Raw genomic sequence first — 14,768 nt, 5'->3', positions numbered from 1 at the left:
ACAGGCACGGGAGAACCCGAGGGGCAGAGGAAACGGGGGTGAGAGCTGGAGTTGGTGAGGGTTGGGGGCCTGGCGCGTGGCCCCTGCCCACCTCATCCCCCCGGCCTGGGGTCCCCCATACCTGATGGCAGCCTCGCGGCCCCAGCTCCCTGCCCCGCCGCTGCCGCCAGCCGAGCCGCTGTGCCAGCCCCACCGTCTGGCAGCGTCAGCGCAGGCCAGACTGGTGAGAGGCCTGGGAGCTGGGAGCCAGGAGCCCAGTGGCCCGACCGGTTTGCCCACCTTGTCCCCGCCCTTTCCCAGCAAGCCTGCCCAGTCCCTGTCCCGTGCGCTCAGCTCTCAAGGACTGGGGAGTGCCGCCGCCCCCCACCCCACCGCGGTACCCCAGTAAGGGATGGAGATGGCAGGCCACGCTGCTACCCAGGGCGGGACCCGCCAGAGGGTCTGCTGGTCTGGGCACTTATGCTGTGGGAGGGAAGGAAGCTAGGATATGGATTTGGAGTCCAGGCCCAGAGAAGATGCAGCCCCGGGTTCAGGTGCCAGCTCCTCCAGGGCCCAGCCGTGTGAGCTTGGGCAGGTGACTTCACCTCTCTGAGCCTCGGCTTCCTCATGGCTGAGCAGGCCGGCGTCCGTGCCTGCCTCTCGTGGTTGTCAGGAGGAGTCCCCTGAGCCCAGAGCCTGGTGCTCAGCAACAGTGGCGCCGACTGGCCCATCTGCCAGCTGCTCCAGATGCTTCACATAAAATGACGACGACACGCGCGTTCCAGGCTCACCAGGAGCCGTGCTCAGCGTACATGCTTCTCTTTTTTTGACTCCAACACGCGGATTGCGGGATCTTAGTTCCCCAACCAGGGATTAAACCCAGCCTCAGCAGCGAACGGGCGGAGTCCTAACCACTGGACCTCCAGGGAAGTCCCAACATGCTTTTTTATCTCCAGTAACCTCTTTCCTCGTTGCCACGCTCCAGTGGGGCGGGGGTGATGCCCCCTTTACAGGTGAGGAAACGGAGGCCTGGACTGGGGAGTCCCTTGCCCCGGGTCTTAGGGAGGCAGAGCCAGGCTTTGCAGGCAGTGGTTTGTGCTGGGTAGGTGGAGGCGCCTTGTGGATGTTCTTCGAGAGGTTAGAGCGGGGTTGGGGGTGGGGATGGCTGGGCAGGAGGTGCCTTAGACACAGCGTGTGGGGGGGTGGCCCTCTGCTCTCCAGGGTCCTGTCTCCCTGTGGCTGCTGCTGGCGTGATGGGTCGAACAGAGGTTCGTTCCCCCGGGAGATGGGGGAGGCAACCACAGAGCTGTGCCCAGTGACCAGACACTGCCCCCTGTAGCCCAGCTGTGCCCCTTCCCTCCCCTGGGCTACTTCTCTCTCCCCTCACCAGGCTTTCAAGCAACTTCCTCCTCCCTGTCCTCTGCCACTTTAGGACTCTGCCCCGCTCCCAGCACCCCTGCCCCATCAGGGAGGCCAGGCTGGTGTGTCTGAGTGGGGGTTCGGTGAGTCCGGGGGGGATCCTCCAGGACAGCCCGGAGCTTCTTGAGGGCAGGGCTGGGCCGATCCTCCGCCTGTCCGTGCACACAGTTTAGCTGAATGACTGCGATTCATTTGGGAAACATCTGCAGGCTCTGTGCTGGACAGTGCCAGCACCCGGCTGAGGGACCCAGAGGGACCCGCGGGGAAGCGCGGCGGGATGTAAACAAGTAAACACGGCGGCAGGGCAGGACAAGGCCGTCTAGGAGCCCCCCCAGGGCTGCAGGCGCCGGGCGAGTGAGCAGCTGCTCCGAGGGGTGTGGTGGGCAGCTGAGGCTGGTGGCTGCTGGACACCGGAGAGGGAGCAGGAGTTTGGGGAGTGGGCCAGGCAGGGAATGGCATGTGCAAATGCACGGAGGCAGGCCAGGGACCCGCGGTGCTCAGCTGTGTGCGCTGGGGAGGGGCTGGATGGGGTGTCTGCAGAGGGGCCCCACCCACTGAGGAGACCCCTCCTCCTCCCGTTCGGGTCTGTCGCAGCCTCGGTGCGTAGGTCTGAGGTGGGGGCACTTACCCACATCAGGCAGCAAGTGGCAGAGCCTGGCAGAGTCCCGACGGGTGATGCCCTCGGATGCCATGAATGTAAACATTGGAGGTGGCGGCAGGGGGTGGGGTGCAGGCATGGAGGCCGAGCTGCCCAGGGACTGGTCAGCCTGGCCATTGTTCTTTTCTTGGTATGACTCGCATCCGCCAGGCACATGAACTGTGTATTCGTGTGTGTGTGTGTGTGTGTGTTTTGGGGGAGCCGAGGGTGTCTGGCCCACCTCACCTGCATCCATCCTTGGTCCTGGCAGCCCCAGCCCAGCCCACCCCTGCCAGCACCCTGGGGGCCCTTGGCCCTGCTCCTAGGGAGAGGTCCATTCTGTGGGCCCCGCTGGGAAGAGAGCGGCCCCAGACTTGACACTGGCAAGGGTGCCAGCGCCAGGGGCCACCCTCCCCTGCCAGGTGTGCAGGGCAGGAGGCGGCAAGCTCCAGGGCTGAGGCTGAGGAGGAGGGGGCCCAGGAGAGGAGGAAATGTGGGATGGGGAGCCACACAGGGTAGCCTGCTTCTCCCGCAGGACCTGTGACGCAAACAGCCCCTTTGCAGATGACCCTGCCCCCAGCACCCTGCGTGACCCCCCACCTTCCACTTGGAATCTGGTCCCACGTACAGAACCTTTATTGAGCACCTGCCATGTGGAGGGACGTGTCCGATGTGGGCTCCCTCCACACCAGCCCCGACTGGGGCGGGGTCCACCTTGCCCCCGGGACACCCCCACCTCCCTATGACACCCATTTGTTGAGCGCTTGTGAGGCCCTGAAGCGGTGGGACCCCGTCTCCCCAGCACCAGCCACCACCACGGGCAGCGGCTGGGTCCCCGGGATGGGGTGGCATGAGGCTCGGCTGGGGGTGGGGCCTGGGGCTCCCTCAGGATCTCTGGATCACCACCTGGAACTTACCTGGAAGAGAAGGGCTGGCTTTAGCCTGAGGCTGGGACCGGAGGGGAGAGGCAGCACCCCAGTAGCTCAGAGATGTTCATCCCTGTCCTGCGCTAACAGCCTGGGTGGCCTCAGCTGGGCCTCAGGTTTCCTCACCGGCCTAGGGTGGTGTTGCTCCCTGCCCACCTGGCCTGCATCCCAGGGCTGTGTGGGTGACGGGGGGCGTGAAGGCCAAGCGTGTCGGTTGCTGGGGAAGGGGCTGGCACGGGCTTCTGGGGCTTGTATTGCTCAGATCCTCCCAGGTCCCCCGTGATGAGTGGGCCTGGGGACTGGCAGAGGGGAAGACACCTGGAGGGAAGGGGACTAGAGGGTTGGCTGCAGGCTGCCCCCAGGTAAGGGTGGGGCCTCGGCCTGTCTGATGGAGGGCACTGTGGGCCAGCGGGGACCCGGGGGTCAGGAGGACAGCCCATCACGCCGGCTGCAAGTTCCATGGGGGCTGGCTGCCTGTGGAGCCCCCTCAGCCCAGCACCAACCCGGGTGACTTCCATTATGTCCACCTGGGTTCCCGCGCCGGGAAGAGTGTTCGAAACCACTAGACCAGGTCATCGTCGAGGGCTGTCTCCTCCAGGCTGGCATGCCCCAGGGGAAGCAGGCCGCGGGGGACATCCAGGGGCAGGGGCATGGATGTGCTGCACCAGCTGTGTGGCCTGGGCATGTGACTGTCGGGGCCCAAGGCTCCCCATCTGTGAAATGGGGCTGGGGTGGCCCGGCCCCACCTCCTCGGCCCCCCTGGAGCAGGGGGACCCCTGCCTCACTCGGACGGGAGCCCCTCACCCCAACTCACAGGCGGGCAGGGCTGCCACGGAGGCGGTGACCAGGCTCTTGATGCCCAGGGTGCTGAGGGTGCCCCGTAGGAGGCCGCAGGTGAAGGCCAGGAACTGGGGGCGGGGGACACAGGTCACTGTGGGCAGAGGGGGAAGGCCAACACCCAGGACCAGGGGGGCCACGCTGGGCCCCTCCCTCTCCCGGGGTCCTGGGCTCGGGGAGGGGCCTGCCTGGGGCTGGAGTCCCAGCACCGCCCCCGTACCTTGGGCGCTTCCTCCAGGTACTGCAGACCCGAGGCCATCCGGATGAGAAGGGGGAAGCTGTGGTCCTGCAGGACGTAGGTCCCCTGGGGACAGAGGAGGGGCCCATGGGGGCTGGGGTGGCACCTGTACCTTTGTTAGGGGGGAGGGGAAGCAAGGACCCAGGGCCCAGCCCCGCTGGGCTGAGGTCTGGAAGGACCCTTCCCTCAAAACCGTGGTGGTCGGTCACGGGCCCGTCCTTCGGAGCTGCACGAGGACCCACGGGCCTTCGGCCCCGGGCCTGGCGTCCTGCCCCGCTGGGTGCGTGACCCTCCAGGGTGGTGGTGAGAAGCTGCAGCCCAGGCCCGTGGAGCGGCCCGCCGGGCCCCGGCACAGCACGGGCTCCTCATGGGAACTAGGACCAGGTCCGGACCAGAAGCACCAGGCCGAGGCGAGGTGCCGCCCGCCGCAAGGGGCCTTCTGCCGGCTCTGGGGCCCGTCCTGGGAGGCCTGCGGGGAGGCGGGAAACAGCTGCCACGCCCCACGGCAGCCTCCTGGCTTCCCCTGGAGGATGACACAGAGGCCCCGAGGGGGCCCGTGCCTGCCTCCCAGCTTGGGCAGGTCCCCGTGGCCGGGCTGGGCCTGCCGCAACCGCCCCGCGCGGGGGAGTCCCCTCCCCGGCTCTTTTGGGCGCTGGGCGTGGGCACGCACCTGGTGATTGGTGCGGAGGCTGTCCATCTGCTTTTGGAACACGGCTGCCCACACGTCTTTGCATAGGAACTTGAGGACGTCCAGCTCCTCCCTGAAGGCTAGCGTCTCCCGGGGCAGCCTGGGGTGGGGCCCAGGCCAGGGGAGGGGGGAGCCCCGAGATGAGGAAGAGGGAGGAGACCAGGCTGGGTTCCTGTGTGGAGCAGGGTACCCTCCCCGCCCGTCTGTGCCTAGGAAGGGACCCCACCTCAGCTCCTGCCCACCTCTCACCTCTCGCCCAGGGCCTGGCCCACGCGGAAGCCCATGCCCTCCAGGACCGACAGGCTCATCTTCTGTCCCTAGAAGGCCAGGGAAGAGAGGCGCAGGGGCCCTCGGTCACCTGAGGGAGCCGGGAGCCGCTGGGTGTGGGGGCTGCGAGGGGACGTGCCCGTCCCTGCCCGCGCAGGGCGAGGAGGCCCAGAGGGAAGGGCCTTGCTGCACAGGTTGGCAGGACAGGCTGGCTTTGCCCCTTCACCTCCTCACACACCTCCAGAAACCCCATCAGTCCTCAGAACCCGCTCCCCTTCATTCCAGGAAAAACGGGAGTTTTCCCCAGGCTCAGCTTCACCCTGCCGGTCAAGTCTTTCCTGATAACACCCATCACTTCTTATGTGCGCTTTCAGTGTCTGTCCTTACAACACCCTGTGGAGTAGCACTCCCGTTACCCCAGAAACTCAAGGCGACCTGCCCTGGGGCTCATGTGGCGAGTAAGGGGGCCACAAGGCATGGGCCCTGGCCTCTGGCTAGCAGGGGGGTGAAAAGTCAGCTGTGATCATTAGGCCTTAACATATTAGCTGAGAATCCTGGGAGGGACGCACAGGGGCACAGGGGAGGGAAATGTTCCCTCGGGTGCCCGGTGAAGGCAGTGGTGGCAAAGCGGCCTCCTGGAGGGCAGGCCAGGGTCTCACGGTGGAGGGGCTGAGGCACGGGGACAGGGGTGGCAGGAGGGCTGCACCTGGTATCTGTCCACGTGCCCAGGAGTGTGGACGGCGAGGCTGGAGGAGAGCTGACCTGTGTGTGTTTTTGATCTGTGTGACCTGGAGAGAGCTGAGCAGGCGAGGGAGGCTGGCCCAGACTGGGGGCGTCAGAAATACCAGGACAGCCTGTGGTGACCAACACGGGGCTGGGCACACCGGAGGAGGTGCGTTAGAAACAGATGCTGAACGAGCAAAGTGAGGAACTGGGACTCAAGCACACGCTGTGCCGGGTGCCCTGTACAGACCCCCTTGTTTAATTTTAACAACCCCATAAGGTAGGCTGTATTTCACACCTGGAGACCAGGCACAGAGGGGTTAGGTCACACCTCCCAGAGGCACCCTCAGCCACGGGGCTGTCCTTCGGACCTGAGCAGGTCTGGCTCCTGCAGGTAGGTGGCAGATGGGTGGGCGGCCGGGGCAACACCCCCAGCTGTCCCTGCGCCAGGGAAGTGGCAAGGGCTGAGGCCCGCTGGGGGGACGCGCCAGGCGTAGGGAGGTCGGAGCAGAGGCGGCCTGCGTGCCGGCCCTCTGCTCTGCTGGGCTACGTGATATGCAGGCCCTGTCCCGCTATCCTGTGCTCTTCCCGCGAGAACCGGGCCTGGGGAAGGACACAGCTTCCTGCTGGTGGCACTGGCGTGCGCTCTCTGGTTTCTTCCAGCACAGCAGGGCCGGCCTTGCGGGGAGGGCTCGTAGACTCAGGATGTGTGGGATCTGAGCTTGGGGCATGAGAGGCAGAGAGGGGGACACGTGCCTGGTGGCTGGTTCCGGGGTCCGGGGCCAGATCAGTCCCTGACCCCTACCAGCTGCCCCGTGCCTCAGTTTCCTCACGTGTAAAATGAGGACCTTTCCAGGGTCCTCATGCGGATTAAGGGAGTGGGTAAGTGCAAGCCAAGCGCTCAGAGTCTGGCTCAGGAAGCGCTACCATCATCGTTATCTGCAGCCTCTGCACCTGTCAACCTGCGTGACGAGCTGATGGGGAAAGGGAAGGAGAGCCCCGTGAAGGAGGGGCTCTGTTCTGTGGGCTGGCGGATCTCAGCACCTGGATCACTGCCACCCTGCGTCACCTCCCTCCTAGAGGTGAGCTACCCGAGGGGGCCTGGCTGGGCTCCGCTCTAAGTGCATCTGTGTCCCGAGGGACAGGGAAGACCCCAGGACTCCCCTGTTCGTCCCACAGACATTTCCTGACTGGCCTCCGGGAGCTCGCCTAGCAAGCCTAGTGGGGATGACGGGCACCCAGGGGATGACAAGCTGGTGAGAGGGCGGAGGGTGGTGTGACCGGCAGCTCGCTCTACAGCAGCTGTTGCTGTTGGCTGCATGGTCCCCAGCCCTTGAAAGGGGCCAGTTAAATATCCGCTGCACTGCAGAGACTGGGGGTGGTGGGGAGGGGGGAATAATGCGAGCAGGGAGGAGGAGAGGCAGTGGGGAGGGAAGGGCGGAGGATGAGCGGGTGACTCGGGAGAGAGGGCGGAGGAGGAGGGTGGCAGAACCCCACCTGCTCTCTGGCAGCCGCCTCCCAGGACTCAGCGGTGTTCAAGCCCCAATCCCTACCAAAGCTCTCCAGACACGAGTTCGTCATTCCTGAGGAGGGAGGGCAAGGCGGGACACTCCCATCCCACTGGAAGCCTCTGGAGCCCAGCCCAGAGCCGGTGCATTTCTGGGCTCCCCACGCCTGCCTCAGCCGAGTTGACACAACAGCCCATGGAGAGGAACCGAGATAATGGGAGAAACGGGGGACCCCTCAGAGGAGGCTTATCAGTGTGGGCACGAGGGGCATCCATGAAGCAGCACGGGCACTTGGAGGAAGGGACAATCGGACAAGGGAACGTTCTTAGAAATGAAACGGTAGCCAAAAGAAACGTTTGTTCATGAGGGAGCTGAAAAAGAGACAAATCTGGAAGGTAGGTAAAACCTCACAGATGGTTAGGAAAAAAGGAAACCACGAGGTAGGGAAAAAAATGAGAGAAAAGTTGACATGCGGAAAGAGACCTAGGAAGTCTAGGATTCCTCTGACTGCGAGAGATGGAACAGTGCTGGAGAAGAAATAATGAAAGGAGCGTAAGACGAACATGTGCTCTGCTAAAGGCAGATTCAAGCGTCCAGACCGAAAAGGGCCGCAGAACTCCGAGTAGGACGAATGGAAAACAAGTAAACCAAACTGCCTCCCCCCTGGTCCCGTCCTGGACTGAAACTTGATGGAGCTGGGTGGGGGCCTGTGTGCCTGGCCTGCCTGGCCTGCCTGGCCCCTTAGTTATTAGTTATTTGTGAGGTTCGAGCCCCACCCACGGAGCCACTCTGTGCTGGCCCAGGGCAGGGCGTCCCAGGAAGGAGCAGCACTGGTTCCTGCCTTAAGAAAAGCACAGGGAGGGCTTCCCCGGTGGCGCAGTGGTTAGGAATCCACCTGCCGATGCAGGGGACGCGGGTTCGAGCCCTGGTCCCGGAAGATCCCACGTGCCGCGGAGCAACTAAGCCCGTGCGCCACAACTACTGAGCCTGCACTCTAGAGCCCGCGAGCCACAACTACTGAGCCCACGTGCCACAACTACTGAAGCCCGCGCGCCTAGAGCCCGTGCTCCGCAACAAGAGAAGCGACCGCAATGAGAAGCGTGCGCACTGAAACAAAGAGTAGCCCCCGCTCGCCGCAACTAGAGAAAGCCTGCGCACAGCAACGAAGACCCAACGCAGCCAAAAATAAATAAGTTTATATATATTTAAAAAAAGCACAGGGAGAAGGGATGATTTCCGGCTTCCCCAAGGTGAATGGCCCCAGAAGACCCAAGAGAACTATGCTGTGTGACCAGGTGAGTGACAGGGTGAGAGCACATCTCCCACCCTGTCGCCCAGACAACCCCAAATCCCACCTTCTCCCCTGACACTCTCCGAGCTCACCCAGCCCCCCCTCCACCTGCCTTCCGTCTACCCCTCACCGCTGCTCGGGCTCCTGCAGCAGCACCCTTCCCCACCCAATCTCCATCCAGTCTCATCCACGTGGCCAGGGAGGACTTCCGGAAAAGTAAATCTGAGCCTGGCACACCTCAGTTTAAACCTTCTATGGCCCCCACCGCCCTCAGGACAGAGCCCCAGTTCCCGCATGGAGACCCCACTGCTGGCTCTGTGGCCTCGGATGCACTGCGCCCGCTCCAGGGCTCTGCCCCCTGCTATCCACTGTGCCAGGAACTGGTTGGTTTTCCAGGCTCTTGCCTGAGGACAGGACTGTATCTGATGGCTGCTACATCCACCACAGGCCCTCCTGAGAGAAGGGGCTGGCCTGGGCACTCACTGGGCCTCGGTGGACCAGGGCCTGCCCAGCAGGGCCGTTCCCGGGCCAGCGGCCAGTGGATGACAGCTCATTACACACACACAGGGGTTCACTCCTTTGCCCACATATCTTCAAAGCTCCTGAGGTGGACAAACCACAGCCTCTTCCTCTGACTCCTGGAACTTTTCCCTCTTTGATAACAAAGGCCCTTCGACCTCCCAGTTCCTCCGGCCAGTCTTCCATTCAACCTGTAACCGTTCAGGAGAATCCATTCAACAGCCACAAATAACCAGGCAGGACATGGAGATCAAAAAGCCCTAAACAATGACTGTGGCTCCTGGGCGCCTGTGCTGCGGGGACAGAGATGAACCAGCCACCATCGCTTTCCTCAAAGGGTTCTGGGGCAGGTGGGCGGGGCAGGCCTAATGCCACAGACAAGCTCTGGCACGGATGCCCGAGTCCTGATTTTGCCTTTGATCCTGGCTGTGCAGCGTCGGAGAAGCCCTCCTTCTCTGGTGCCTCAGTCCCTCCCCTGTAAAATGGGATGATGACGTCAACCTCAGAGTGCTGTTCTGAGGACCGAATCAGATAAAATCCTGTGCGGGAGACATAAGTACCCAAGAAACAGAAGGCCTGCGTGGCGTTCAGACAGGACACTTGCTGGACCAAAGAGAAGGAGCAGAGAGGGGAGGGGCCGGGAGCAAAAGAGAAACGACTGCGCGAAAACAGGGCAGCTGCCCATGACGTGCTAAGAAACGGGGCTCCCCAGCTTGAAAGAATGTGGGGAGACGGCAGTCCTTCCCCTGGCTGCACACAGGAACCACCCAGAAGCTCTGAGGCCTGACGCCCGGGCCACCTTCTGGCCCAGCTCCACCAGAATCTCTGGTGTGGGACCCCAGCGTCAGAACTGCAGAGGCAGCTGGGCAGAGAGCCACGCCCAAGGGTCACAGGCGCGTTCGTGCTCTAAAAGCCCTGTGCTGAGCAAAGCTGAGTAACCGCCTGTCCCCCCTACTTGCTTGGCCACAGGAACCCATTAAAATCCTCCCAGAGTGTCAGAGAAGACACTGCGAAAGACAGGAAAGAGTTTATAGCACAGGCTTTGGAAGTGGGAGGCCCAGTTACACTCCTGACTCTGCCACTTGACAGTGAAGACTCCATCTATAAAAGCCTCTGTTTCCTCATCTGCAAAGTGGGGAGGATCGTGCTGACCTTTGTGGGTTGTTAGGTGGATCAAATGAAATCAGGAATGTGAAGCCCACCAGGTCACATGATGGGTGCTATTATTGGCCACGATACTAAGTGAATGCCAGTCCCCGCCCACACCCTCCATGGCACAGGGGCTGCACTCACTTCAACAAATCCATGCTGAGGACCTACTATGGGGTGATCAACACAGACCCGGTCCCCATCCACACCACACAGCAGGCAGCCTGGCAGAGGAGAGGCTGTGAATCGAAGGATCATATGGATACATAATTCACATACATACTTATTGTGATACAAGGATACCCCACTTCCACTGGGGGCTCAGGGAGGGCTTCCCCGAGGAGGGGACATTTGAGCCAAGATCTGAAGGATTAATAGGTGTCATGGCAGTGACGATGTGACAGGTGAAATGAGCTGGAAGATGAGGGAGGACGCTGGTACAAGGCAGAGAGGAGGGAAGCCAGACTAAAGCAGGGAGGGGCCAGATGGGAACCATATTTGGACGGCACAACAGGAAGGGCCTGGCTGATGGCTGGAGGTGAGGGAGGAAAGGCAGATGTCAGGGACTCCCGGGTTTCTGGTTTGAAAGCCAGGATGGATGGGGTGCTGAGACACTGCAGCCCCCTCCCCAAAACACAGGCCAGTGCACACTCCCTCTCCCACGTGCTAACGTTCTCATAGCATTTTCCCAATGTACAATATATACTCATTTATCTGATTTGCCCGCCTACCCCACTATAACGTAAGCTCCAGGAGGGCAAGGGTTTTGGCATGGTTCGCTGAATAATCCCCAGAGCCTACAGTAAGGCTTGGCACCTTGCAGGTTTTAGTGACAGTCTGTTGAATGAATGAACTTGAAAAAACTATGTTGAGATGATAACAAGCAACACCTTTGTCCTCCTGGATTGGGACGAAAACACAGACCAATAAAAATGTCTTGCATATTGACGATGATGATCATAGAATAATAATGAAAAAAGTGAGCACAGCCCCACTTATTAAGCACCTACTCTCTCCGTCACCCTTTCTTCTTGGTAACAGACTTTAAAACAAGAGCTCCGTGTTTTGAGGGCTGATTAGGTGCTAGACATCGTACTAAGTGCTTTGAAGTCTGAGCATTTATTTTTCACAAGGGCCAACTTCCAAGATGCCAAGCACGCTCCTTCCGCAGGGCTTCGCAGAAGGCTTCCCCCTTCCTGGAATGCTCTTCCCTCCACTTATCCTCGGGGCTTGCTTCCTCCCTTCTCTTCCTCAAAAGGCTTTCCTCCACCATCCACCACTCCACCTCTCTTCTTTCCCCGACTCGGCTGAAGTTGTCTTTATAAAACTACTCACTAGCTGGTGGCACATTCTATTTTTATTTATTGTTTGTTTTGACTCCCCTACTAAAACGTAAGCTTCACGAGGACAGGGAAACAGTGCCCTGAATACAGTAGGCGCTCAGTAAGTTTGCTGAATGAATAAATGTCTCGCTCGGAGTCTTAGGTGCTGTTATGGTCTCATTTTACAAGGGAGGAAACTGAGGCACACAGAGGTCGAATCACTGGCTCTCACACCCAGTATGAGTGATGCAGGCGGGATTCAACCCAGGCTCAATATACAACTTCTCAACATATACCCAGTAATCGTAATTACCGTAATTGCTACCCGCTTACTCTGTGCCAGGCTTTGAGCTAAGAGCCTGACTCCGAACTGTCTCGCTCAGTTCTAGCTGAGACCCTCGAGGCCGGCCCTGCTGCGACCCCGCTTTGCAGAGGCGGAAGCTGGCGCCTGATGTCGCCCAGCGAGGCAGGGGCGGGGCGGGGGTCCGACCCGGGCCGCTGCCGCGCCCTCTGCTCCTCCCGGGGCCTCGACCCGGCCTTCCCGCCGCGGCCCGTGCCTCCTTCCCCCCGGGGCCCGGCGCTCACCCCGGGGCCGGGGTCCGGATCTTGCGCCCACAGCTCCGCTACCATTTCCGTGTGCAGAAACTCGAACAGTGCCGCGTCAGCCATGCGCCGACCTTCCCTGCCTAACAACCGTCCACCGCCTCGTGTCCTCATTGGCCCGGCTGGGCGAGCTCCGCCTCCTGCACCTAAGTGCGAGCCCGCCCACTCTCGCTTCCATTGGTGTTTCGGGCTAGCCCCGCCTTCCTTTTCTGGGCTCTTGTGGTGCGCGCCTGAACTTGGGAGACTAGGGGGAGGGCCTGCTTTGTCTATATTGGCCGCACGTGACAAGCATCTCCGCCCTTTCCTCTGCTTCTTCCCCGTTTCCGGGTCCTCGAGCATTTCCATTGGCCGAGTCGCTTGTTACACGTGACTTCTCGTCATTTAGAGTCCCCGTCTGTCTACACGCCTCGCAGCACAACCCGGAAGCGCCAGCCCAACAGCATTCCTATTGGCCGTGCCCATATTCACGTGGCTCTTCACACACACCCTTCAAAGCTGGTCCTGAGGGCTTGCTTCCTGGTTGGTAGGCGAGCGGCCCAGGTGATTGGCCGCCAACACCCGCCCAACCTGCTCCCCTATTGGTTGGGGCTGCCGCCTTCTCCTTTCTCGGTAAAGACTCTGCACTTCGGCTAGGTAGCGGATCCCGCAGGCTGGGCGCTCCGGTGACTCGGTACGGTCTTCGGTGATAGCGCTCCCTACCCCGCCCTTAGTGCACCCTTGCCAGAGTCCAGTTGGGCTGTTACCCTTTCTGTGACCCAGGCACTTGTACCTGAACGGCTCAGGAGCCCGTGTGCTTCCGAATCTGACACAGGCTTGGAAGAGGGTGTGGCCTCTGCTAGGAGGCAAAATCGGAAAGAGCTTAGTTTGGGACTCCGGGTACTCGTGCCTCAGCCTTGATCGAGCTGGTGGTCCTCAGTTTTCCCATCAGTACACTGAGGAGGCTGGGGTCCAGTAGCCCCCATCATCATCGTCATCAGGGATGATGATGCAGAAAAGGAAACTGAGGCCCAGGCAGGGGAAGCAGATGGCCCCAGATTGCTAAGGTAGTCAGTGGAGGGGCTGAGAATCCAGAACTTGCGCCTTTTAACCACGGCAGGGCGCCCGCCTCTCATATCATCCCTTCGCGCGTCTTCTCCCTAGCTCGCGCCATGGCGTCCCAGAGTCATCGGCGGAGGCCGCTGCGGAGGCCTGAGACGGTGGTGCCGGGGGAGGCGGCCGAGACGGACTCGGAGCTCTCTGTGTCCTCGTCGGAGGAGGAGGAGCTGTACCTGGTCCTCTCGGGCCCGACGCGCGGCCGCCCCACGGGACTGCGGGTGGTCGGGGAGGCCGCGGAGACCGACTCGGACTCGGAGCCGGAGCCGAAGGCCGCGCCGAGGGATCTGCCTCCGCTCGTGGTGCAGCGGGAGACTGCCGGGGAGGCCTGGGGAGAGGAGGAGGCCCCGGCGCCCGCCCCCGCGCGTTCGCTGCTGCAGCTCCGGCTGGCTGAGAGCCAGGCGCGGCTGGACCACGACGTAGCGGCCGCGGTGAGCGGCGTGTACCGCCGCGCGGGCCGTGATGTGGCCGCCCTGGCCGGTAGGCTGGCGGCTGCCCAGGCGGCGGGATTGGCGGCGGCCCACAGCGTGCGCCTGGCGCGGGGGGACCTCTGCGCGCTGGCCGAGCGCCTGGACATCGTGGCCGGCTGCCGCCTGCTGCCCGACATCCGCGGCGTGCCGGGCACCGAGCCCGAACAAGACCCGGGACCGCGAGCCTATCTGTGCCCCACTCTCCCGCCTGACTGAGCCCTGGGGGTAGGCCTTGCGGCCTCTGGGACCTGGCTCTGTGCCCTGTTTAGCCACCCACCCATCTTACTGTCACCCTCAGAGATAACCCCGCCCCCTGGATAATGCTCTGTGTGTGGGGGGAGGGAGGGGGGAGGATGGGGGGTTAATGCTGTGCAGCCCTGCCAGGCCCTAGCATCTGGTTCCTCCCCCTGGCCCTGGCGCTTGCTCCCTGGTTCAGAGCTTGTGTGTGTCTGAAGCTTGGCTCAAACTCCTGGGTAACTAGCCACTCCTTAATCTGTCTCCATCTTAGCGGTTCACAGAGCCTCACCTCTCCTTTCTGTCTGCCTTCCTCAGTTTGGTTTCTGTTCACAGGGGCTGGTCCTGCTTCTAGCGCAGATTCCCTGATGTCTCTGGCCCTAGTCCCACTTCTGGAATTCTGCCCTCTAATCTGGACCCTTTTTCTGCTCCTCCGGCTTGGCTCTGATTCCATCTCCTCCTCCTAGTCCTTGCCCTTCCGCCTCCTGGCTCCTTCTCCTTGGGCTTAGCTCCACCCCCTTGGCCTGATCTTGTTTCCTGGGTCCAGCTGTACCCTTAGGTTTGGTTCTGCTTCTTTTTGCTTCTCCCATGCTGTTTAAACTACGTACTTAATTATGGGCTCCAGGGACCCCCCCTATGGTTCTCTTCATCAGGCCCAAGATGAGACCCCCTCTTGACCCGAGGAGGTCCCCCTCCCAGCTCTCCAGGCCCAAGTTGGTGGGTCCTTCCCACCCTCCAGGCCAAGATCGCGCCTTCTGCCCAAGTTCCAGGTACAGGATGGGCCTCCTCCTGACTCTCCAGGCTGAGTGCCCCCAGTAGGCACTTAGAGCCCAATACAGACTCACCCTGGAGCTTTGGGCACAATA

At 61.8% G+C, this 14,768-nt stretch overlaps 2 protein-coding genes across 3 annotated transcripts; one reads left to right on the top strand and one right to left on the bottom strand.

The window, feature by feature from the left end:
* Positions 1 to 2,655: 2,655 nt before the first annotated feature.
* TRAPPC6A (trafficking protein particle complex subunit 6A) lies at positions 2,656 to 12,382 on the bottom strand. 2 transcript variants are annotated; one of them, XM_065899018.1, is made up of 7 exons: positions 12,036 to 12,172; positions 11,072 to 11,081; positions 4,974 to 5,041; positions 4,707 to 4,824; positions 4,019 to 4,102; positions 3,776 to 3,869; positions 2,921 to 2,952 (listed from the first exon to the last, which is right to left on the bottom strand). In XM_065899018.1, the coding sequence occupies exons 1-7, from the start codon at positions 12,170 to 12,172 to the stop codon at positions 2,921 to 2,923; spliced, it is 543 nt and encodes a 180-aa protein (XP_065755090.1). The 2 variants fall into 2 exon arrangements, with proteins under 2 accessions (XP_065755091.1, XP_065755090.1); XM_065899019.1 differs by lacking the exon at positions 11,072 to 11,081 and having other exon boundaries at positions 2,656 to 2,952; positions 12,089 to 12,382.
* Positions 12,383 to 13,251: 869 nt separating this feature from the next.
* On the top strand, positions 13,252 to 13,980 carry BLOC1S3 (biogenesis of lysosomal organelles complex 1 subunit 3). The gene has a single exon (XM_065899600.1). The coding sequence runs from the start codon at positions 13,255 to 13,257 to the stop codon at positions 13,882 to 13,884; it is 630 nt and encodes a 209-aa protein (XP_065755672.1). The 5' UTR covers positions 13,252 to 13,254; the 3' UTR covers positions 13,885 to 13,980.
* Positions 13,981 to 14,768: the final 788 nt, after the last annotated feature.

The sequence above is a fragment of the Phocoena phocoena genome, chromosome 20 (genome assembly GCF_963924675.1).
Source record: "Phocoena phocoena chromosome 20, mPhoPho1.1, whole genome shotgun sequence".
In the NCBI taxonomy this organism is placed as follows: domain Eukaryota; kingdom Metazoa; phylum Chordata; class Mammalia; order Artiodactyla; family Phocoenidae; genus Phocoena; species Phocoena phocoena.
The sequence above is the reverse complement of the archived record's forward strand: the minus strand, read 5'-3'. Positions and strand labels throughout refer to the sequence as shown.